Here is a 26,394-nt window from a genome sequence, read left to right on the forward strand (position 1 = left end):
ATGTTTTTTGTCAGGAACAACAGATGCAAATTAGCTTCAAGCTAACTCTGGTGCAGTGCATCTTTAATGTTTCAAACTGCACAGTGTCTCATTCAATAAATAAAGAAATCAAATTTATATTGATAATTTATTATAATTTCATTTAAATACTATTTTTCATAAAAAGTGAATACCACACATGTGAGGCTGTAATTACATTAAAAAATATGAATTGGTAAAAAAATGGAGAGACAATTACTACAATTACAATTATACATTTTAGGGGTCTATCCTGTGTTCAGTAGCCAGTTTATATTAAAATCTGCTTGTCAAACTCAGTGTTTGCGACTTGACTTCAAACAGAAATATAAAGAGAGGACATTTTGTGAGAAAAGAATAACTTAATAACTTAATAACTGGAAAATAACCACTTGATTTGTCTAAGTCAGACTGCTGACCCTCATATTCACTTTAGCTGAATTTAAGAATGCATTTTTACACAGAAGATGGACTGTGGCCTTTGTTCCCCATCTTTTACAGTGTAATCACATTACAGAGGTATTGCTTCATGGCCAGAGTGGAGAGTACAAAGAACACTTACAAAGACCAATGACTCTAAATTTACATATGACATGTGAGCTTTGCGTTAAGAAAGACTTGAAAAACCCCAAATTCTCCTTTAAACAGCCTCACGTGTATATTTCATGTATTATTTTATTCTCCTTTTCTCTTTTATTGTTTTCTTTATTTGCTAAATTTGTATAATTATTTAAATGTTTGCTCTATTTTTTAAGATCTCTTCCGCTGGAAAGAAGGTTGAGTTCCTCACTAGAAAAGAGCTATACTGATAAACTTTTTATGTATTATAATGTCAGTGCAATCGGAGACTAAAATCATGTATTCATCGCCCTTAGACTGAGACAGTGTATTCTGTGTGAGGAGTAGACATATTGCACAATATGTCTATTGTTTTGTCTTGGCTTAGTCATGACAGCCTCTCAGTGATTACAGTTCACACCTGACAGGGACAAAAAGGATATTCCTGAAATTTAGTTCATAAAGATATGGGGCTTATTTTAAAATGACTCATGATTATGTGGTATAACTACATAGAACAAAGAGAACTTAATAATACCTTTTTGTAGCCACCTGTAATTTCCCCTGTCACTCTTAAAACAAGCATACTGTCTTCATACTAACAATATTGCTAAGATGTAATACTGCCATCTTTGATAAACAAAAGATTGATTGCAAGGAACACATGTGTAAACCACAGGGATCATTTTACCATGACTTTCCAAACACATTTATAAGGATGACCACTGTGTGAATTCAGATACATATCATTTGCTGTATTAAACAATGTTGTGCAGGTACTGTACAATGTCACAGTGTCATCACAAGTTCAGAAAGAGGTAAATGTTATTCATTCTTTGTTTTTACAGAATATTTCAGATGTGAGTTGAAATTATGTTTATCAAAAATGACTCCCAAGGTTTTCCCTTTTTAGCAAATCACATTTACTTTAATGTCAAAAAGTAGACGTCATGCTATACTTTACATACCACTCTGGATGAATCTAGAGGATATGTTGCCATGGAAAGTCAGTTTGCATTCTAACTGGTATTTCATCATTTTATGAATTTACATACATTGTTCCTGTGCAGCAGACAGTAGTGTTTATGAATGTATAGCATTCCTCTGCTGGAATAAGACATGGTCCCAGGTTTGCTGTGTGGTAATATATACAAAGGATTTAGGGTAATGCAATGTAAACAAAATAATAAGATGGAAAAAATGTAGGTCTTAAAGATAGATTTTGACCCGAGACTCTTGTGTAAGACAGGGCCTTAAGATCGGTTAATAAAGTAGGACCCCCTAAAAATGTTACAGGTACAGTTGATAATATTCCACAAACCAGTTATCACTCAGTGAACCTGGAACTTTGGGGGGCCCTGTATATTTATAATAATTGGGTCTATTGATTTAAGAAGGAAATGTTGAAACAGTATGACAAACACAGAAATTTGTATTTGGTAATGTTTAATTTAACACCATCAAACAGTAACTTGCATACAAAATTTGGTACATTATAATTGTAAAAATTGTCAAATTTAAAGAAAATCTCACATAAGAATAACACATATAATTTATGTGAGTTCACAAAAAGTCATTTTTTCACATAGACATAAAAATTCGGTCATCCATAATAAAACCGCATTTATCAAAAGAGGTATTTTCACTGTCTGGATTGCATTGGCCATTCACTGAAAGATTTCCAAAAGAAGGGTAAAGGAATTTCAATTTCCATCTTTTTATTGCTCACTTTTATGTATGGTGCTGTGCTCTGAGATGCTCGTCTCATTAGATCGATGAATTCATTAAGTCCTCCATAGAAATGCGATTGCAAAATACTGATAAACTCCTTGATATCATCATTCACATGCTTCATACTCATAGAATTATAAGCCTCTTGAACTTTCAGTTTGGTAAGGTCTTTATACTCAGCCACACGTCTGCTTGCCTCCCCAAAATATTGTTTTGAAGACTGCACAACCCCTGCATAGGTGGCATCAACTTGAGAAGTAATTTTCAAATTGTCATCTTTTAGGTAGGTGATGAAATTTTTGACTTTTCCTTCAGTCACCTGGGAGAGGTCATTAACTGCCTTGTTAAGCAAATCAATCCACCTGCGCACTGAATCTCTTAGCTGATCATATATAGATCTAAAAGAAGACTTCAGTTTTTCCATTATCTCATTTCCATTCACAACAACATCAGTTCCAGGGATGATGAACTCAATTTCCCTGATGTATGTAGAAATCTTCTCCATAAGACTGGCAAACCTTCGGATTGCCCTGTCAGTGGCTCTTGATGCAGAATGACGAGCTCGTTGGAACATCTCCATGCCTGTGAGCTTCTCTCCGGATCCAGGCACTGTAAATTTAACACTGCTCAAGAACTTTGTGACTGCATCTAGTAAGACATTAATCTTGTCTTCACTACGTTTCAAGATTTGTTTAGTCTCACGACCTAACCTATCTATAATGTCCTGCACACTTATGGACATCAAGCTGTCAGAAGCCTTCATGTACATGTCTTTTCCTTGATCACTGAGATGTTTGACTGAATTCTGCAGTGAGTTGAAAGACATAGGAGCCTCATGATAGGCTCTCTCTATGACATTGGACACTGTGCTTTTCAGCTTCATGCTGCCACGGTTGAGATCAAAGCCAAAGTGGGCAGTGTGATACTTGTTAATGAACTTGAGCACAGAGTCTGTCATAGCAGGAATCCTGTCCTTCGTTCCCTCAATCACATCATGAAGGACTTCCAAATTCCAGGAGGTTTGTAGGTTCAACTGAGAGTTTTTCAGTGTGGCTTTGACAGTGAAAATATCAGTATCCTTCCCAGGGGTAGACTGAAATTGAGGGAAGAAATAAAGGAGAATAACGGTTAAAATAGTGTCAAGTTGTCAAGTTATATAGCATCAATCCATCTGTAGATTTTAAAATTGTTTGCTGTTGAGAGCAATATGCAAATAAAAGAGCTCAAAGAGTGTCTTACCAAGTAACGACTGAAGAGTTTTCCATACAGTTGTGATGGAGATCTCCGCTGAAAATGCAATCCAAAGAAACCAGATGACGGAGAAGACATAGATGCAGTGATGCCATCTTTGCGGGAAGCAAAGCGGAAGCTCACATCAACAAACGTTGGGCTGGTGATGTCAACATTAAGAGTATGACGAGATGCCCTTTAAAAGAAAGAAACAGTTGTAAGTAGAGGTATTTAGTATTTAGTGTAATCTTTGGTCAACCCCTTTGAGCAAGAAGTCTTTTGAGAACTGCTGAAATATGCAGAAATTAAGCCTATGAGTATTAAAAATCTTACATGTAATCAGCCACAGAGGTTTGACGTTTCATCCTGAAAAAAAGAAAAGCAATATTTATATTAAATCAAGATTTAACTTGAACATGGGGCAGCATTCTAAAGACCATCACTTGCAACAGTGCCAACCAGACCTCATATAAAGAGTCTTGTTCATTTCTTCCTAACCTTGGGCTCACACTAATAATTTAAAGCCTAAATTCAGAGTTATCTCTGAAGTATTGTCCAATAGTTTGTGAATACATTCACTTTAAACATGCCGGAAACAAATATATAGAACATACCCATTTGGAAATTGAGATGAGATGTAGCAAACAAATCTAGACTTCCAATCTAATTATAGATTGAAGAAGCACAAAATATTCTTTATATGCTTACCTCAGGTTTTGTGTAAAAACATGTTGCCAGTCGACATTTACATCGTTATGAATCAAGTTGCACTTCCCATTTAGACTGATAACTCCATTAAAAAATTCAAGGGTTGCACTGCCTGAGGGGACATAAGAAAAATAAAATATTATACATATATAGCAATATCTTAGATCCAGTAATTCACACACAATGTTCTTATCAAATAAGTTCTGCAACATGAGAGTGTGCCAGTCTTACCAGAAAGGTCATATTCCAAGAAGATCATGGTAGAAGTACAAATGGAATTCAGCGAAGTCACAAGGCTGGAGTCCTTCTTTTCAAGGCTTGCAGTTGTTGACACATTATAAATTGGGGAGGAAACCTTCAGAGTGGTACTGAGGGCACCAAAAGCTGGGACAAACACACTTGAAGGCAGGTGGAGGGCAATTTCAGGGATTTCAATTTTTTGCTCTGGAATCACGATGGTTGGAAGTTCAAAGTTTGAAATGTGACTTGCAATCTCATTTAGGCTAATGGTGTACTCTCCAATGTTAAAAGATTTCGGTAAGGTGAAAGATGATACTGTGATTTCATATTGTGGCATCTTAAATGAAAGGAATGACATTTTCCCCTGTAAATATTCTGTGTTAATATCGTAGCTGGGCACTGACATTACTGGCAAGCCAGGCAGCATGATGTCAAAGGCTGTGGTGGTGATAATCTTAGGGATGTGAAGGTTCTTAGGATCAATTGTAAATGGCTCCACGTACAAGTTGGTAAATGGCACATCAAAGGCTGGAACTGAGATTACAAGAGGAAGAGTGAGATGATCAGGGACATCAGCATTTTCAAATCGCATGTCTATGTTCCTAATGGAGCGTGGAATTTCTTTTACCCAAGAAGGCACTGCAATGTTAATCTCAGGGATGCTAAAAGTGACACCATTTTCAAATAGTTTAGACGGAATAGCATACTCCTGGCCCTCCATGGTCTTTGTATATACAACGCTGGAAGAGATGTTAAGGAATTGTAAGTTGTCCATATTTGTGACTTGATCAAACTTAAGCACATCCCAGAGGGTCTTCTGATATACTGGAAGCTTAATTGACTTCAAGAAAGCTAGGTGGCCTTCCACTGATCCAGTCAAGTCCATGCGTACCTCAGATTCATCATTGCACACGAGTAAATCACAAGCATGGATGAGCGATGCCAGCTGTTCCTTACCACTCCAGGTGAAAGATTGCTTCTCTGAACCAATGGCAAGGTTGATGCTCTGAAGGAGTCCAGCATGACCCAAACTACTTGGCTGACTTGCATCAATGTTCATTGTAGTCTTGAAAGTTGCTAAAGGAACAACATCTAGTTCTCCTTTAAGAGTGTGCCTTCCATTTGTGTTGAAAGATGCAAAATCAACATTGTTATTGCTGGTGTAATCAACTGTTGCAAACACACGTTGCAAGGACACCTCAAGAGCAAAGTTCTTATTCATGTCAAACTGGAAGATATTATTTGAGCTTCGTTTTTGTTTCTCCAATTTGTCAATGTTTGAGTTTAAGGCAGTCATGACAGTTGAACGTAGGCCATTGGCATTGAGGTAGAAATTGGCTTCATTTTTTAGATCTCCAGCAAAGTTACAACTGTCCATTATAGTTATGTCTGACTTCCCCTGGGTAGAGGTCTCCAGTGACACATAGGAAGAAAGTGCTTCCAGTTCCCAGTTTGTATCAAGGTTTCCCTTGCCTACAGACTCAATCCAAGGAATGTTGAACATGTATTTCATTTTCATCTTGGAGGCAATATTTGGTTTGGTCTTTGTATTTCCAGTGAGTTCCTGATTCAATTCTAGATTGAGGAATGGTAGACTGATTTTTGCAGTATTGCCTACAGAAGCCTCCATGCTCCTTTTGGTGAGACTAACAGCACATTCGTGGTTTGCTTCCACATTTTTATGCTCCAGGGATATGGTAGTGGCCAGTTTTATTCCTCTCATCCTTGTCAAACTAGTAGTGCCATCAATTTTTCCATTAAAAATGTCAAACACAGATGTTGAGGAAGCGCCAAACCTAGCTATAATATCAGACTGGTTGTAAAGGCCAGCATTAGCACTTAGGTTAATCACAGTGGATTTAAAGGAGAAGTCACAAGTTATGTTACCCATGGCTGGAATCAAAATATTGTTCTGAATGGCTGGTAGTGTGAAAGTGGGTAGCTTTATTTCACTTAAAGTTTCTGGAACATGGATGACTGGTAACTCCAAAGATGGTAGCACAAGCGTGTAGGATGGCACAGAGAAACCCAGTGCTGGAACTTTGAAGCTTGGTGTACTGAGCTCCTTGGGAACAATGTAGCTAAAGGCAGGCATCTCAGCCTGGAAAGCAGACACCTCAATATTCAGTATTGGTATTTTGTATCCAGGGACAATGAAGATTTTAGGTGGCAGGCTAGAAGTGTCCATTTTGTGTTTGATGTACTGTGACTTTGCCTGGTTGTACGAATCTTTCAGAAGTACAACTACTTTGTCTCGATATTGTTCAAATTGAGCCTGGATGATGTTGGCATTGTCACTGATTGCATTGTAGATTGGTTCAAGGTATAATTCAAAGCTGTGCATATCAGGGTTTTTGTAGTAATGAAGCTTTAGGTTCATATCAAATGACTGTTGAGGAGAGGTAAGCAAGGTTTTGAATCCAGTATGATCCCACAGAGAGAGGTCTCTGACCTCAGGGGTTTTGATTTCTAGGTAAGGTACAGTCATCTCTGGGATAGAGAGAGGAACAGTCAAAAAGTCCAGATTAGCCTCTCCGTTAGCTAATGAGTGGAAGAAGATGTCCATTTCATTATTTTCTGCTGTGAAGTTGTGATTGTACTTGTATTGATTGAATCTTGCCAAAGCAAACCAACAAGCCCGCTGCCTCTCAGAGTTGAGTATGATGCCATAGTCATGTTGGAGATCCACCTTACCAGTAAGCTTCAGTGGGAAGAATATCTTTAAATTTACTTTATTCTTAACATCAAGCACAATCTCAAATGGATGGGCCATGAATTCCAACGAGTTGGACATGGATCCAGTCGTAGTTCCAGTGAGAACAGCATCATGAGAGGCTGTTAGTGCAACTTTCAAGTCCCCAATATGGGCCTCTCCATTTAAAACTGTGACACTCTTCTCGACAGATGGAACTTCAGTTTCACATCTTGCTTCAACAGTGATATGGCTTAGGATTACTGATTCAGCAGTCAGTGTTTGCTTCAATTTCAAGGCTGTACAGTCTGTTTCCCCTGCAAAAGTTAACTTGGCAGTGCCAAAATTAATATTGAATTCTACATTGCTTTTGTGTGTGCCTTCATCGGAGTAGTCTTGAATGGACCACTTTCCATTACCAGTAGTATCACCTGTAAAAGTAATTCTGCCAGAATCGATTGTAGCTGCTATATTCTGTTTCATTGTTGCTTGACTTGAAGTTTCCATTGATGGGATGTCCAAGTTGTGGTTGTAGGCTGTGTCTATGATTGCAGAGATTCCACTCTTCAGTGTTAGTGCCATGTTGTTGACCAAATCTGCTGTGTACATTTGAGTTGTGGCTTTCGTAGTGGTCTTGGCAGAGGCCTCAGCAGAAGAGCCAGTGAGTATCAAGGATCCTTCATGATCAATTGAGAAGGCCATATGTGTAGCTTTCACAGTTTCTGTGAATAGCAATTTCTTCATTCTGGGAGCCTCCAACTGAGCAGTAGCCTCAAAGGTGTATTCAAGGTGCTCAATAGGTGATTTGGCATGGGAAGTAATGGTGGCCATAAACTGTGGATTTTTTGGTGTGGAGGTTGAATTCTCAATCTTCCCTGTAGTTACAAGAGTGTACTGTGGGGAATTCACTCTAAATTCTCCATGGAGTCTGCCAAAAACTGGGATACAAATGTCACTGGGAACCTCAGGCAATTTGATCTCCGGAATTGGAAGCATTGTGATTTCAAAGTCCTTCAAATTCAATTTGGGGATGTTGATGGCTGGAAATTTGATTTCTGAAAGTGTTATTTCAGGAAAGGTGAGATCTGGTAGTTCAGATAGATAAAGAACTTTCAGGTCCCCAAAGATTTCCTCAGGATCAGGCATTTGGATGTCAAATTCTCTGATGTCATCTATGATTGCAACTATCTTTGCTTTGATTTCATCAAAGTCTATTGTTAAGGCAGGGATTGTATAGGAGTTGAGGATGGTGAACTCAGGGACTGAAATTTGAGCTGGGATGCTGATCTCCTGCAATTTGTTTAACTTGATTGTAAATGCGGGAATGACAAGGTCAGTAAGAGGTACGGTAAAAGTGGGAACTTTAATCTTAGCTTTTTTCAGTGCATCCAGAACTCCATCTAGAGCCTGCTTTATCTGGTTGAAAGTCTTGTTGTCCTTCACCACTCTGCTGATCTCGTCTATTAATTGGTTTAACTTTGCGGAGATAAAGGCAACCACATTTGTATAGGATTCACTTGCTCTTTGGAGGTAAATGTACATTTCATCTCTGATATCCATGTCAAGAATTCTTTGTTTCATATCTTCAAGGATATCCTGCACTTTCAACTTGATGTCATTGTAAAATGTAGTGTCAAAAACATTTTTTAGTTTCTTTAGAGCATCAGCCACCTTTGTGTTTTTGAGTTTGTCCAGATATTTGAAGATGGCACTTTGAATCTCCCTGAAAAACTCCCTGACAGCCTCAAATTTTTGCACAATCTCATATGTTTTAATCTGCTCATTGATATAGTTAGTCAGTTCAGCAATTTTCTTGTTGGTCTCATCAACAAATACACTATAGTCAAATTCCTTCACTGACTTAAGCATTGAAGAAATGTGTTTGTTAAGTTTTTCAATGCTTTCCTTAAAGTCAATTGCTCTGAGCTGACTTGTCACACTGTACAGAAATTGCATCATTTTATCATAAACAAATTCAAATTTAATATCTTTCAGAGCATCTACCATTGACTGCACAGTCTCTTCAATTTTAAATTCCTTGATGAGAACTACTACTTGATCCATTAATTCTTTGAATTTATCATCAATATCATAATGCAAAAGTAGATCCCTAATGTAAGAATACACTGCATTGAGTTTGTTGGGGATTTCATATTCATCAATCCAGTTGACGATAACATCATTCATAGATTCAATCACTTTTTCAATCTCTGAAGAGGGGATTTTATATGAAAGCTGCTCAACAAACATGGCCACATCAATTGAAAGAAGGTAATCCTTTACATTTTGGAGGAACATTTTGATGTCAAAGTTCTCAATGGCCTGTTTCATTTCAGACAGTTTTTCTTTGATTTTCTCCAAGATCCCATATTTAGAATCAAGTTCTCGTAGCCATGCAACACTGCTGTCGGTGAGTTTCTTTAAATCAATCTGTCGGATGATGTCCTCGATGGCATCAAGTGCTTTAAGAAGTGACAGCTTGATTTCATACTTCTCATTGAATGCACTGAGCTGATTTCCAATTTGTGAAAGTACATTTGTTATCTTGTCAGCAAGGTGTCCTGCCTGGACATAGTCTTTGACTGTAAGAATGAGGTCTCTAATTTTCCTGGCAATGTCCATCACCGTACTTTCCATGTTCTTTCTTAAGTTGTTCATTGCGATCTCCAAGTCATCCAGTGTTATAGCAAACTCATCTATCAAATAATCAAGTTTTGCTTTTACTTGATTTACTTTGTTCTCCAAGTCAGTTTCTTGCATGAAGTCACTCACTTGCCTCGGTAGCTGATCTAACCTGGCTCTAAAGTCAGCAATTAACTGAGTAATATCTAGATTGTCAATAAACTGTTGCAGTGATTCTAAGGCTTGAACAAGTGTATTCTTGAGCTGTTGAAATGCAGCAGGAAAGCTCTCGATGAATGGGATCTCAATGATATGACAGTCACTGTTCTTGTCATACTTGAGGAAACCAGCCATACTGAACTCTTGTATGTCTGGTACTGATCTCTTGTCTCTGCTCAACTTGCTGAAAATATCTGTCAACATTACTCCTGAAAACTCGAATCCAATCTTCTCAGGATCATTGTAAGTACTGATGTCCTGGTTATAGGCATGGTTGTTAAGCTTAGATTTTAGCTTCCAGGTCAGAGATTGGTCACTTGGTATCAGGAGACCATCAAATTTATTATCTAACTGAGCGGATGACTCCCCACTTGGAAGCATATGTGTGGTTGACACACGGCTGTCATGTGAGTATGCAAGAGCTAAGGGCTCAGCTTCAACCAGCAACTTACTGTATAGTTGTCCAGTGTGCTTCCCATATAGATGAATTTCTCCATCACTGTTGACAAGGGCATCAACAGTGAGGCTAAAAGGCAATGCCACGGTGCGTATACTGCTGTCAAAACGTAGAGGCTTAGAATTTATTCGTGCCTCACAGTTTGACTTGGAGGAAAGTCCAGCAAACTCAAGTTCACAGTTGTGACTCAGCTGGGCCTCCATTACATTTCCAGAAGTGCTGCATTTCATTGTTCCAGCCATATCATTGTAGTTGATTTCATAGGTATGTTTAATGTTGTGTCCTTCCCCATACGCTCCCTTCATACTTCCACTCAGGTGCACCTTAATTGGCTCAAGCTTCATGTGGCCTTCATTGTTCAAACTGACGTCGTAAAACTTGAGGTCATTTGTCATATCTAATGACATGACAAATGGTTTCATATCAACTTTGGTGTTTTGTTTATAGTGAATATCCTCACAGATGAAGCTGTCAGTGTTGGAGTGGAGGGCTAGGGTCCATAGAGTGAGGGTCAGTGTGTGGCTATTTTCTGTTTTCATTTCCCTCAGTGTTCCCATGCTATTGCTAGTAAAGGTCAAAGCCCTTCTGTTCAGTACAATATTCATATTGTTTCTTGTGATTGCATCGTATGCATTGCCCTTAAAGACACCATACAAGGAGGCTTCCGCAGCTGTGATTTTACCCTCAATGCTCAGCTCTCCTCTACTTTCATCAGCCATTGCTTTGGTCTTGGAGGACAGGGATGCTCCATTGTTGTCTATGGCACCATTGAAAATATTCTCAAATGTCACAGGGCTACACTGAATGCTGTTAGTTCCACTTGTAGTCAGACCATTTCTGCCAACCATAACAGACGCTTTGTGCAATCCACGACCTATTTCAAAGGTGAGGGAACCCTCTGAGTTTACCTCAAGTCCATTTGAATCCAGGGAGCCTGAGATAAGTGAGTATGCCCTATTTGTTTCATCATCTGCCTGTGACTCAATTCTGAGGATGGCCATATGGCGGGACACACCAAGTTCAACTTTGTTATTGAGTGATTTACTCATGGCTGTGGCAACAGCATTGCACTTAAGGGTCAGTTGTGCATCTTTATACTTCAGCTCTGCTACATGCCTGAGGATGTCATTCTGAACATTTGTTTTGGAAACAATGTTCAACTCTGAGTTTGTGTAGACTCCTTGGATCATGTTGTGAGCTTGGATGAATGGAGAGTCGAAGCGCAGGGTAGACTCTCCTCTTCCTTGTCTTTCAAATGGACGCAGGTTGTAGTTGAGGGTGTAGGAGGTATTAGTATACAGTGAACCTATTTTAAGTGTTCCGTCCAAGTTGCCATCTCCTGTAACTTCACCTGAATCTAGAGAGGAAGTTGACTGAGTAGAGTAGTAGAGAGAGGCATGGAGGCCTAGTGGACTAGAGGCTTCAATCTTGTAGTTGGCCCTAGCATTGAGTTTGTTCGTCACCTGTGAGGTTTCTAAGACCACAGCCTCATTGAAGCTTGTCTCGATGAGGCTATGGCTGAAGGAATTATTCACAAGATACTTGAGATTATCATCAGCTCTTCCTGACATCATCCCAGTTCCTTTAAATAGACAGAAAGAAATGACAACAATATCAATATATGTTACAGCACAGAGAAAGATGTAGCATAAGCTCAGTTTTACAGTAGAGAACAGTTTGATCAACTAGTGGAAATAGATACACATTGAATCTTAACAATCTTACCATTAATGCCAGTGTTCCTGATTGAAAAACCATAAGCCAAAGCAATTTTCCACTGACTATTAAGAATTGGTGTTATAACAAGAAGTTTACCTTCAAGCTTGTATGACAGTAGGTTGAAAGGTGATTGGGCAATGATCTTGTACTGTGCAATGTAGTTTGGGACATCAACAGTGTTGTTGCCCCCTGAGATGGAACCCTCCCAGTTGTAGAAGTTGCTGTTGATCTTGGTGGATGCTTCAGCGAGACCGAGAAGGGGTACCGTGAAATCCAAAGAGGGTGGTATAGTGAATGGTGGCAGTGGAAAGTTATTGGCAGGGATATATAGGCCTATCTCTGGTAAATCTATGAGAGGAGTAGACAGAGTGGTGGGGATGTTCAGTTCTTTTGACTTTTTGCCTCCCAGTGGCAGAGGAAGCGAGATGACCATCTTGTCCTTGTTGAACTGGTATCGGAACAAGCTGTCACTGTTGTAAAAAATGGATAATCAATATCATTCCACTTTCGAACTTTGCGCCTGAAATTATATTTAAAAATTGCACTGCATAGGGAACCAGAGGCCAGAACAACTAGTATAGCTGAATGTTGAGTTAGAGTTTCTGTGAAATCTAATGTTTTAAAACACTTACGACTGCAGGAACAGTTTCTCAGGCAGGGATGGCAATGTGAGATCTGAAAGGCTTCTCTTATTTCGTAGGTTTGCAAGACTGGGGACACTTGCTGTCAGTTTGTCCAGCCAAATATTACCTGCCTACAGGGTGACACAAAGATGAATTAAATCTCACTTTAAACTAAAACTGAGCTTGAAAGCACTCAGAGAGAAGTATATGTCTTTAATCTGCACCTGGATCCATATCTAGAATCAAAATATGCAGTGATAAACAAAAATGGTGATTTTTGTGGAACACCTATCTCTGTAAAAAATATGAATTTCTGAAAAAGTGAATTGTGCAAATTTTGCAATGAGTTGACCACTGAGTTATAGCCATTTCAATATATCATGTTGTGCAGCAACACAATGCACTACCTCAAGACAAAGCTACAAATTTTGTAAGTTGTCTAAGTTTTGATATGTCCATAATTCATTTAAATTTGGCAGTAGCTGCAGAAACTGTTCAAAAATTATGGCATTTATGTCATAGACTGATGATGACACTATCCACATCAAAAAATAATCAGTTCTACTTTGGCTCGTGGGCTAACTTAAATTCAAATATTCTTGCAATATCATGCTAACTAACACACACAGAAATATTAATGGGACTGAAAACACAAGTTCCTTGACACAGGTAATAAATAGCCTGTCAAATGTTAATAAGTTACCTCAATTCCTTTGGTGACTATGTGACGCAGTTTCATATCAGTATTTGCCACTTTCTGGTCCAGGGTATCATCGATGAGTTGTTGCAGCTGCCTGTGACGATCCTCTACATTTGGTATCAGTTTCTGAATCTCTGAATTCAGGTCTGATTTTAGTTCCACCTCAAACTTGTCAGCATCTTTTAAGAGAAAGTCCAAATGTACCAACAAATATACAAATTAATAGATGTTTTGAATTTGTCTTCTATGTTGAAGCCATAAGAGATGGATAAAGGTTACCATATTTGAGAGAGGTTTTCTGTTGGTAGGAAGTCTCAGGGAGGTTGATGACTGTCTCTAAGTCCATGAGCATATCCTCATCCTTCTTCAGGGTTGCAGTAACAGAGGCATCAGTTTTTAAAGAGGGAATGACCATCTGGAGTTGCAGCATGGCGTCCTTCATCATTTCAAGCCTACATTTAAAAGTACATGTAGGTTGAAAATTGTTTGGATTTCGTCTCAGTTTTTTCATGCTCCTCATTTCCAGGAATGTTTATGATCCACTCATTCAGTCTTAAGAAACTAAGCAGCATAACTGAAACTTTGGCATTATCTATCATTAGGAAAAAATTAAGGCTCAATTATAGAACTACAGCATGTACCTTGTGCGTCCAACCAGAGTCAGCTGTGGGATGTTCTTGTTGGTGATATCAATGGTGATACCTCGCATCCTCATTCCTTTAGCATCCCTGTCAGTTACAGCCAGCTTGATGCCAGCTTCCACATCATAGTCAGGAATAACAACCTCAGTGGTGAGAATATTCTTATTGCGATTGTATTTCAGAGATGCTGTAGCCTCTGTTGATTCGTCACCTAGTAAAATCAGAAATTAAACTAATTAGTCAGTGTTTATCTATGTTACAGTGGCAACTGATGGCTCTAGATCTATTAGCACAGGTGCCCATATCAATGTCGTTAGTGATATATGCACCTAATAAATGCATATTTTGTCTATTTTACCCTGTTACACCATGTATGCAGGCATAATTATGGACAATCTTGTGGAACACATCCATTCATTCTGGACTCTTAACAGTTCCAAGTGCATGCCTACCAACCTTGGCGTGATGTGTTTTTTCATCTAATGCCCATGTTTTTAACATTTGCATTCTATAATAGCTGTGCATGGCAACTAGGGTAAGATTAAGGTTTGGGAAAGTTAATGAAAGGGCAAAATTAATTTCAGGTCCAAGGTGGATGTAATGTCTTGGGATATTTGGCCGGCCTGTTCGAATTTACATGCGCACTAGCACACACACAATATCTTATAACAGTACCTTCAGCCTTCAGGGTTAGCTTCAGAGAGTCTACTTTATGACGACCCTCTTTACCCTCTCGGAGTGTTTCACTGGTCATGGTGGCAGTGTACTCTGAAATTTCCCCTGTGGGCTGGATTTCAACTGCAAACCTACAAAAACAACACAGGTTTCATTAAAGCTGCATTATTTGGTTAGGTAAATCACAGAGTACATTATGCTGAGTAAAACATTGATTATTTAAACATCTGCATGTTAGCTGACCAAACAGAGAATTAAAACCAAACATCATCCCGTTACATCAGTGGGTTTCAACTTAGATGTCCTAATGTTGCTTCTCCTTACATGGTTTCTCCTGTCAGAGGATAATAAGGGGCCTGGTCCATGGAGGTCGCATTGGAATAACGGACTATGGTGCAGAGTTTTAGACCACTGAATAGGGGCTGGCAGTCAGTTGAATCAGTCCGGTCCTCCACCAGAGATGGCACTATTTTTGTTTGACCAGAGGAGACTGACAGCACCTTGTTGCTATATTCCAAAAAGAGAGAAGACTTATGAAGTGATGAGAGAGTACAACATGACACTTGCAATATTGTACTCATGTCATATGTCATTTTGGAAAGAGATTTGTGTCATATAAGACAGGTGCCACTAACCTAACACTGAACAACTGAGTGTTTGACTTAGGAGCAGGAATGGACAGTTTGATCTGGTTTCTGTTGATGTTGACCTTAGCATTGAGAGAACTCTCGTGGTACATATTAGTGTGCATCTGAAGCCCAGCGTCCACATAATCAGGAATGTGCACACCCATTTGGGTGATGAATTCTAATCCAATTGAAGGCATGAAGGACAGGGCACCCTGCACAGAAAAGGATACAACAGAAAAAATAAAGCCTTAAACAGTACATTTACATGGGATGGAAACATAAGGCCCTACACGTAAAATTACAGTAGCTATAACTTTATTCTACATGTAAAATAAGATGAAGAGAAGCTATCTTACCATGCTGGAAGTGAAAGTCATGCCGCCTTTTGCACCAGGGGCAAACACTCCAGCCAGTGAGAACTTCAGAGGGAGGCCAGAGGCAGTAGGTAGTGAGAAGGCATTCTCCATGAAGATGTAGTGGGCAAAGATGTCATGGTCAGTGCTAGATATCAATGAAAAAAGGGCCTGTTGGAAATAAAACAAACAGGTTATATGAATATATAAAAATGAAGAAATGCAAACAACTATAAAGTCAGGCGAAGAAGAGGATACAAAAGATGGTTGTGAGTCACAGTCTATTCATGAACATTATAACTTAATGTTAACTGCATGATTTTTAGCCAAGCTGTGTTGTCTCCAGTGATGGCAGTGCCAATCAGTTAGTTGGTTGGTCCACCACTTTGGTTGACTGAAATATCTCGACAACTGTTGGATTGCCATGAAATTTTGTGCAGAAATTTATGGTCCCCAGATGATTTTATGATCCCATGATGTTTACTCGCATGCCACCATGAGGTCAAAATTTCAGTCTGTCCAATATGAATGACATTTGTGTCAGTCTGAGCTGCTCTTTGTGTTTAATGCTAATTAAACACAAATGTAAACATATCTATATCATCATGTTTGCATTCCCATTGTAATCATGTCAGCATGCTGACATTAGCATTCAGCTAAGTGCAGCCTCAGAGCCACTAGCATGGTTGTTGACTAGTGGTTTTGTTTCTTTTTCGGTATTCTGAGCCATAATCTTTAGTCCACACCACTGAGTTGTGGCTGAGTCAATTTCGGACTAACTAATGTTAATGTAACCATGCAGCTGTTACCCATGAAACCTAAATTCTTTTAAAATTAACCGAAGTGTAAATCAAATGTGTTACAGGAGGATTATCACTTACGGATAGTTAGGATTAGATTTGTAGTTTTTAATTTCAAACTAAATTAAAAGGACACAGGTTTTTGAGTTTTTCTTTCTCTTGAAGTGTTCATGTCAGGAAACAATAGATCTGACCTGTTCAGGCAGAATCCTCATGAAATAGTGGAAGTACATGAATAGAGTGCCAGCCATCTCTCTCATGTCAGTGGTCTTCATGTATCCTATCTCATTTCCCAGAAGCCGAAAATAGGCAGTGGCTTCAGGGGCAGGAGAGGACTGAATGTCATCCATCAGCCTCTGGACACTGTCTGTGATATCTCTCAAAAAATCCTGGAGGCCCTGGAGAGATATTACCAATATATGTATTAGTTCCTGGCCATGCATGAGCAATGAATCTGCTGTAGGCAACAACAATGTACCCAAGTAATTTCATAGCCGCTCTCATGTTGAGTAAATGCAGTTTTACAAGTTGGAAAAGGTTTTATTCATGTGGCAGAATAAACAAGCACAATATGTATTGAGATATCCAAAAAATCATGTCACCTGTCTCTGTCTTTTCATTCTGTTTTTGTTGGGTGTGATTCTCTCCAAAACATCCTCGAGCATCTGAGCATTGTCACCCGCCCAGTACATGACTTTGGAGATAGGTTCAGGGAAGAAACCCCTCTCTCCAAAAAGAGCGTCAATTGTTGGTTGAAATCCTGTTCCCTCAACACCAACCTTGAAGGGCAAAATTTTAGATGCTTAAAACTCTTTACAAGGCTAATTTGTGTGTCTTCACCACATGTAAGAAATATGCTATTGAAAACATACCTCAAAGATGTTATGGTTGTAGTCAAAAACTTTTAAAGTGGTCTCCAACATCACCTCCTTGGGTAAGGTGTTAGTGGCATCGAAGATGAAGTTGCTCTGCACTGAACCCAAGGGAGAGTCTATCTTGTAGTTGCGGGACACACCATCAGAGACTGTGTTTGTGAGTGCCAGCTGGTCTTTCAAGGCTAACTCAATGTACTCCCTGAGTCTTTGGTAAGGAGAATAAAGAAGGTTTTAGTGAGATTACACAGTGCCAAAACAACAATATTTATATTTTCTCTTTTAAATTCAAAAGAGGTTGTAGGCAAAAAGATTGTGTCCCTTTCATTTTCCATGCCCTGTAATGTTTGAAACACCATTGTCTTTACCCAATGTACATGCTTCTACTTTGGCTTCAATTTATTTCCCTGATATTAAAGGGAATGCATTGATTGATTTTTGTCACTTGGGGGCAGAAGAACTCCTAACAAGCTGAGAAACCCACAATGCTAACATCTTATCACCTTATAAAATCGCTGGCTAACATGTTAGCCAACAATTTCCCATGTACACATCCAGCAGAAACATAGAAACATTAGCATTCACTTACCACCACCTAAAGAAATGAAGTGCAATACTTTCTTACATACTTTTAGCACTGCTTTGGTCTCCATCAACTCCTGAGAGAAATATATGTCTCTCTAGCTGCTAAATGCTCCACCATGTTCACTAATACATGTTTTGTATTATTTTATAGAATGAAAGCAGACATTGAATGTTCTAAAAAGCTGTAAATAAAATTAACCTCCGTTAACAGACTGTAACTTGCTCATTTATTCTAATAGCTTACTAATTATTGCTATGCGATTACTCACTGTTGTATTTGTGGCTCTTTGGAGTTTTGGATGTTTTTCAGGTGGGAGACCACAAAGCTCTTGACCTGCTCATCTTTCACATTCTCCAAAGTGTTCACAATGTCCCTCACCAAGGCTTGGTCTGGATTCTTCATCAGAATCAGATAGGCTGCTACACGTTTCTCAACAGGGCTCTGAGCATCCTGGTACACCTCCATGAGGACATTTCTGACCTGTGATTAACCAAATGATAAAGTTAAGTTGGCTTTTTGTGACCAGTGCTTAGGAACAGCCCAAGAGTATATTTATGAAAATGTGCATATTGTACATTTTCACAATATTCAAGTTTCAATAATTTATGCTATATCCAGTGGTATTTTTGCTGTTGCTTGTGTGTGACTTTGTTTAAATGTCAGGCAGTCAATTTTAAATACAACAATGTATGCCTGTGGTCATCATCATCCTATCATGAATGTGTAAGAAATGTGTGTGTGTGTGTGTGTGTGTGTGTGTGTGTGTGTGTGTGTGTGTGTGTGTGTGTGTGTGTGTGTGTGACTGTACCTCATCATTGATGTCCATCAACCTAAAGGCCTGTATGGCAGACTTTTGGTTTGATAATGGAATGTCAGTTCTCTTAGCACACTTTAAAATAGTGGAAATCAGGCCGGGGCTGACTGCTTGCATGGCTTCACCCATGACACCAACAACCTGGAGATTGGAAAAAAGTATTAATATGGGGCACTGAAACACTGAGACAGACTCCCTGACAAGAGCTGACTCCTCACAGAATCCAAAACAACAGGTTGTGAGATGCTTGAATGATTATCAGTACCCTCAAGACAAGGAAGGACATTTCTTCAGGCTCAGTTGGAAAGTCAGAGTCAAGGTCAGTTTCTCCTGAGCAGTCATTTAAGAGTGTCTCCATGAACTTTGACACATCTGTGACCTCTGGAGTAATCTCTCCTCTATGGAACCTGTAGACAAGATATAATCATATTATTTGGTTTGGATAAAAATTGTGTTAAAAAGATACATTTGAGAATGTCTCCCTCTAATGGTCACCTGTGGCAGTTACAGTTACACAGTTAGCCAAAATCAGGCTAATCAGCAGATCTTCTACATTTCAGCTTTGTAACATTAAAAAAGATGTCTGACAACCATTCATCTCTGTTTTTTTAAACAGGAAAAAATTTATTTTACTTACTTCTTGACTGTGTTGGCCAGTGCATACATGATTGCTTTGCTCTGTTTATACTGAGCCATGCTGAGCATGTCTCGGACGCGTGCAGCATCAGGGTTAGCCTGGAGACTCAGCCCATAGACAAGAGCATCCACCTCTAGTGACACCCCATCAATGGTCCTAATAGACTGAAGGATGGCACTGGTGCACTCCGGGGTTCCACACTGCAACAGGGCCTGCCAGGTGAGCCAGACAGACCTATCCAGCATCTCAGTGACCGTCTGGCTCAGGGTCTCGTTCCTCAGGGTACGTAGGCTGGACACCAGCTTATGGAAAAGGTTGGTCCTCTTCTGACCCTGGTCTGTACCTGCCAAAGCCATGAGGTCCTGCAGGGTGCTCAGAGCAGCGTCCTTTGTCTGGACCGGAGCTTTATCATCAGGATCTTCAAAGTGGAGTGGCTTGCTTTGTCTGAGATTCACATCTGTAGCGATACAACTTTAGCATGTCATTTTTGCATTTCCCAATAAGAATTGTGAACTAAAATTATACATGTCAGGATCAGCAGACATGATATTATAATTTACCAAATACTCTGTTGTTTATCCTTTTGGAGCTTTGATAGCTGAGATCCTGGGTTACAACAGATGAAATCCCATTATCCCTGCAAGGCAGATTAGAAGGTGATGCAAAAGGCATAACAGTGTACTTTATATACACATATTTTGAAGATGTTCTCAGATGATGTCTTACTCATGGGAGAAGGGCAAGTAGATGTGTTTTTCTGTGCACATGGCTGTTGTGATGTGCTTTCCTTTATTGTCAAACTGGTAGTTGCAGTCTTGGGTGCTTGTGATCAGCTTAGACATGGGGCGATGCTGAAATAAAAACATCAACATGTTTATTTATGTTAATGTATAGCCTACTTTCAAGTAACAGGAAAAATTAAAGACTTGAGAGCACTTAAATATCTTAATTCTATTTTTACTTTTGGCAACCTGTTCACCAAAATGTCGGAAATTTTACACTGACATAGGAAAGTATTTCTGCATAATACAAAACCATTTAATGTATGATGACTGCCAGTTCACATAAATGGAACCAGCGTATCCATCTTAATGTAACAGCACTGTTATAGTTCAGTTGCCATTAGAAGAAACGTTGGTAGGAACTTGCCTTGGTGACCATACTAAAATATGTAAAATACCATAAATACCTGGTAAAGAATACCAAGGACTAAAAACAAAATGTACCATAAAATGCTAAAGGTTTAAAATTCAAGAGTTGAACAGCCACAGGGACCACCAGCTGTCTATACCTCCACCCAGAGGGCATCTCTTCAAAGAGAACATGCTGACTGACAATAATCCCTAACAATGTTCAGAGCCTTTTAGTGAAGTCAAACTTTATAAATCAAAGAGAGAAATTGGAGCGAGTGGCCTCAGTGCATTCATAAGGCTGCCAAACTAAACACATTCTGTGACTAATGTATAAAACAGGACAATAGGACTCTTTGAAACTCCAAATTATACAAAAAATATCATCTCTGCTGAGTCAACTTTAAGATTTTGTAAACACTGCTTTCCCATTTAAGGTTAGTGGAGATTATAGTGCCGAAAGTGTAAACTCTTTCACATTTTCAACTGTTCTCCAGCAATTTCAAGAGGTATATTCCCACCTTCCCCTCTCCTAAATTCTCTGATCATCTATGAGTCTACTCCACATGTGCACCTACTGAAAGAGGTCATTTTTTTGTCCTAATCCTGACCTTTGACCTCTGTGTATATAGGAGAGAGGAAAGAGAGGTGTTCCCTCCAGAAGCCAATAAAGTGTCTTATTGTCTGAGTTGAATTCTCCTGAAAGCATTCTCTCTTTTGACTGGGTGTCATATTTTACGTTAATTGCACAGTAATATTAAAGTCACTAAGAGGCAGGTGCTGATGTCTCACCAGATTTTGCAGCAGTGCTAGGGGGCTGTTGACCTGTTTTCTGCCATAGAACATGTCACACTGCGACAGATCTCTAGACAGGGTCACATCTATGGCAATGTCCCTCCTGGCATTCACCATGTAGTCTGTTAAACACTGGCCATGCACTGTGCTCTGGAAAGAGAAAACAGCAAATGAGGGATGTGGCCTTCTAGATAATAAATGTATTTAAATCAAAAGAGCATCACCAGGGGAGATATTGACCATGCGGCTGCTCTGTTCGTCCTCCATGACTGGCACCATGAGGGCTGAAACAATTCCTCTCTTAATGTTGAGGATGTTGACCGGTTCGTCCACCTCTGGGTACAGCTGGACGCTGGTGGCCTGCTCCAAACTAAACCTCAGCGAGTTCCTGGATTAAGAACAGTCAGACCATTCAGGAATATTTCACATTAAACAAGATCGGCTGTTTAACTAGGCTCAGACCACATTCATACTAGAAACATTTAAGGTCCATTCTATTTATTGGTTACTGTTCACATTCTCATTAATAAAACTGATTTGTGTCATATATAAATGGAAAAATCAGATTTGGGTAACTTACTGTCGCCCGGGGCTCACTTTTCACAGCTAATTTTACAAAATAAAGTATAGAATTCAACTTTATAAATTCACAGTCAAGTAGAATAAGGTCTATGACCAAAATATTGTATTTTAAATAACCTTAGAGATGACAGTGTGTGGGAATTCAACAGTTTCCTTTGCATGATTTCTTTGTCTACACAGCAGTCTACCATGTGTGCATTTGTGGCAGCTAAAGTCGACTGTAAAGAGTTTAAAGTTTCCTTTTCTTTACTTAAACCCTAAAAATCTGTTTTTTTCCTTACAAAAGAGACACCATGTCATTGTATCAGACGAATGTTTTTCACTAACTTTTCCATGGCAGCCTGGAAGGCCTCAGAACCAGGGGCCTGCCTGTACACCGGCTGGCCCTGAGGATCCATGACAGACACTTCACTGAGAGCACACTCCCTGGTGTGCATGATGAATCTGCACGTCTGTGGGACTTCGATCTCAACCTATAGATATGTGAGAGTAGAGTCAGGGTCAGTGTGAGAGACAATGAGGGAGCCCAGATAAGAACATTTTGTTATCAAATGAACTGACAAAGTGGGACACATAAACAGTTGTGTACCTGACAAGAGACTTTAGGGCCGTTCCTCAAGTTGGCAGCACCCACTACACCATTCCTGCTCTCTGTGGTGTACTGGTAGACATATTTTTTATTGGCCTTGAATCTGGATGTCACTGCAATGAAACAATAGTATCACACAGGTATATTGACTCTCTGAGATCTTTGTCCCTTCTGTGCAGAGCTCTAACTGCTGATCAAATCATTTTTAAGCCTTTGTGTGTTCCTATATCAAACCTATAGGTTTACAACAATGTATGCCTGTGTATAGGTATACGTTCTGTGTGTTCCTGCATCATTAGTTCACAATCAAAGTTCCACATCGTCACTCTGCAGCGGACCTTTGTACCCAGTGGTGGCTAAATGATATTCCTAAGTGAACAACAGCTATTGTACAGAATGATAAACAGCACGAAGTCCATCAGCCTCTGCCGCTATCTCCAAAAAACAGGTCATGTGTTTATTAGTTTAGCAGAGTGACCATCGATCTGTTACCAGTTCAATAAGTGTTTGCAACAACATGCCACCTAGCCCCCTCTATCTACCCTATGCACATACACACTCGGCTCTTTCCAGGTTCATACACTGTATCAGCCAAAGTCCACCGTTGTTGCTGTTGCATCAATTTGAAGTTTTATCAACTCTTGAAAACATGTAATAGAAGCTTTTTGCATCATTCTTATTTTTTCCTTTACAAATGAAAACTACTCAACTACAATCTTCAGAAAAGTCTTCTTCTGACATCTTTTGATGAAGTTTTAGGTTGTGGATATTTTCATGTGAATGTAACTGGTGCATGGATAGCAACTTACACAGACATGTTGACGTTTGCTCATTATTGTCATTGTCTTGCTCTGGAAAGCAAAAAAAAAAAAAAGTGAGGAATCATATGAGTAATTAATAAACATAAGGTTATTGGACATTATTGTTTTTAATTTGAAAATATTCAGGCAATAAAGCCACAAAATATCATTAGAAATATACATGTTGAATATTTATGCTGTTTTAATCAAGAATTGAATGTATGTAAGGATAATAGTGAACATGAAAACATGTGCAATCCAAAATGTAGACAGAAATAATCCTAATGCCTTCCATGTGTTCATCCACAAGTAGGAACTAATAATAGGCATGTAGTAGAAAAAGCACAGGTGTTACTAATAATATTAATTATGATTCTGTTCCATTTACATGCCCTAATGCTTTTTCACAGCAGACATTTTGACTTGTCATTGTAGGAAAAGCACAGATGTCACTAATCGCATCAACAATGACTCTGCCCCTCTGAAGTGTCCCAGTGGTGATGCACATGCACCATACCAGCACCCTGAAACTTAAGCAGCTGAATGGCATTCAACCATCATTCATTTTATTTTTCAAACCCTGTGTTTTTCCTACTGTGACATGTCAAAATGTCCTCTGTGAAAAGGGGCTATGAGCCAAACATCTTATTTCACATTAGTGCTAAGCATTCATTTCATCCATAATGTGAGATATATGCTGAGATATATATTGTATATCTACTGCAACATCTATCTACTGTATTCAGTTCTAACAATGCACTTTGTGTGTATAAGAATAACAGTTCATATAGATATGTAAGACATGTTGAATCAAAAATGTTGTCAATTTTTTTGTAATAACCTTGATGACTGCTAATGGTACACAAATAACAATAACAGGCCTTTAGGAAAAGCACAGGTGCAACTTATAACAATAATTATGGTTCTTTTCCATATACATACATCCAGTATCCCATGACAGTGAGTGTGAAATAACAGGACCGTGGAACTGGCACACTTAAAAAGAACGCAGCATCATCAGTGTTATTAAATACACGTGTTTTTCCTGCTATGACAAGTCAACATGTGTTCTGAGAAAAAGGCCTGTATACATCAGCTGCCTCACTAAATAATTTGTTCTAAACAACAAATGATTACAAAATATTATGTCATTTAGACTTTGTATATATATATATATATATATATATATATATATATATATATATATATATATATTCTAATTTTAAATATTAATGGATTCCTACTTACGAGCCAACGCGGAGCTGCTCAGCAGCAGTAACAGACACAGCTTGTAACCCATCGTGGGGCTAAAGAAAGAAATGGTTTCCTCTGTGTTCTTCAGTCCTCTCAGTCTTGACTAATACACTAACACCTCTATCTGGATCTTTTATAAAGTCCCTCTTCCCAGCCCTGCTAAGTACCAGAGGTACCAACATAGCAAAGTCTGGGAGGTTGGTTCAAAGTTCAAACTCTGACTAGTACAGAAGGTTATTGTTGGGTAAATAGGTCTAGGTGTCTCCAGACCACAGATATTGGAACTCTTTTGGTCCTCTTCATGTCTTGTATACTTTAGAATTAAAATTCTTGGTTATCATTCAGATTGTGGTGCTGTAACAAGATAATTTATGTTTTGGTTAATGATACTAGATTATGAGAATCACAGTGATCATAGAGACCACTGATGGATCAAGACAGTATATGAGCTTGATTATTGTTTCTGCAGAGACAAAATCAACAGTTAGACTTTGGTAGATGCTGCTACTGAAGATGGAGTCTTCCATTTGTTTTACTGTTTTACTCAGGGAGACCTACACTTTCTGATGATTTAATTCCAGATTAAATAGGTCAGGATGTGCAACCAGGGGGAAAGTGTCTGCAGTTTAAATGCATTGTAAAGATAAGAGGGCAGGTAAGCTGAGTACAGTGTAGTATAGTAACCTTTAATAGATGCTATCTTTTATCAGACTGATTTATATATATTATATTATGTTATATTATATATAAAGCTTGTTCAAAACTAGCAATATGGAACGGAAAAACAAGAATTTTTAATGCAAATCTATAGATGGAAACATATTTACTCAAACCTGATAAGGAAATCCTGATGGCAGTTCACATATGTAGTATTAGTCTCATAACAGCTCCAGTGTGTCTGAACAAGTAAGTTAGAAATGTGGTTGCAACAATCAAACAATGGTAAAAAAAAAATTTTTTTAAAGTTGGTACTTTGGCCGGTGCATGTATAGTAAAGAGTAATAAAGCGGGAATGGCATTACTTGCAGAACAGAACATTTAGGCATTCTCTGCTTTTGTCAAAAGTTTTGCATCGGCATGTTACAGCAAATAAATCATGGATAACAATTTTCTTATTTAATCTTCCATCACTCATTAATAAAAGTGAATTCACAGCTGACATTAACATACATGTGCACACACAAGCTTTGTCCATTCAGAATATTTGATTTCATTCAACACTCAGACTTTCATTGTATATTATTGAACATTCATTCAATATTCCCAATAATAATTTCCTAAACAACACGCCATAAGATGATATTATATTATCCCCACATTATAAACAGCCAGGCCAAATGTTCACACTGAATGTACCAGGAATAACACCTGCTTATCTGAGTTTGATGCATTTACACCAACCAGTTCACAGTGTTTTGTTTATTTGAACATGCAGTTGACAAAAGTTTTTTTGCTAGCACTAATCAGTTATGAGTTTCATCCCACCTATGCTAGCCCAAAACATGTTTTTGTTTTTTATTGCTGGACCTTGATGACCTTGATGGACCTGTCCAAATAGCTTCCTGGAATCCTTGAGCAACAGATGTGAAAGGTCACCTGCCTATCAGTCCCTGCCACACAGCATCTATATCAGTACCATACAAAAGCAACAGGTCAGGTCTGCACTATAGATTATTATCTCATATTAAGACCACATGCAGCACAGGAAAGAAAGAATATC

The 26,394-nt window shown here is 38.8% G+C and overlaps 1 protein-coding gene across 1 annotated transcript; it reads right to left on the reverse strand.

Annotated features, from left to right (window-relative positions):
• Positions 1-2,005: 2,005 nt before the first annotated feature.
• apoba (apolipoprotein Ba) lies at positions 2,006-24,927 on the reverse strand. Its single transcript, XM_044375984.1, has 29 exons — positions 24,669-24,927; positions 23,430-23,471; positions 22,621-22,733; positions 22,359-22,504; positions 21,690-21,837; positions 21,447-21,599; positions 20,251-20,375; positions 20,085-20,161; positions 19,525-19,981; positions 19,153-19,294; positions 18,882-19,028; positions 18,342-18,553; positions 17,488-17,695; positions 17,218-17,394; positions 16,810-17,013; positions 15,819-15,986; positions 15,469-15,674; positions 15,158-15,340; positions 14,834-14,964; positions 14,159-14,369; positions 13,797-13,969; positions 13,521-13,696; positions 12,827-12,948; positions 12,291-12,664; positions 4,477-12,057; positions 4,246-4,357; positions 3,871-3,903; positions 3,547-3,733; positions 2,006-3,400 (listed from the first exon to the last, which is right to left on the reverse strand). Exons 1-29 carry the CDS (start codon positions 24,718-24,720, stop codon positions 2,219-2,221), a joined length of 13,242 nt encoding a protein of 4,413 aa, XP_044231919.1. The 5' UTR covers positions 24,721-24,927; the 3' UTR covers positions 2,006-2,218.
• Positions 24,928-26,394: the final 1,467 nt, after the last annotated feature.

The sequence above is a fragment of the Thunnus albacares genome, chromosome 15 (genome assembly GCF_914725855.1).
Source record: "Thunnus albacares chromosome 15, fThuAlb1.1, whole genome shotgun sequence".
In the NCBI taxonomy this organism is placed as follows: Eukaryota; Metazoa; Chordata; class Actinopteri; order Scombriformes; family Scombridae; genus Thunnus; species Thunnus albacares.

Excerpts from the sequence above, each read along its gene's own strand:
- apoba (XM_044375984.1), bottom strand. The coding sequence starts at position 24,720 with ATGGGTTACAAGCTGTGTCTGTTACTGCTGCTGAGCAGCTCCGCGTTG. Across the intron at positions 14,965-15,157 it reads CCTCTGACAGGAGAAACCAT|GTTTGCAGTTGAAATCCAGC; the intron begins GTAAGGAGAAGC and ends TTGTTTTTGTAG. Across the intron at positions 13,970-14,158 it reads ACTCTGGTTGGACGCACAAG|GCTTGAAATGATGAAGGACG; the intron begins GTACATGCTGTA and ends TTTTAAATGTAG.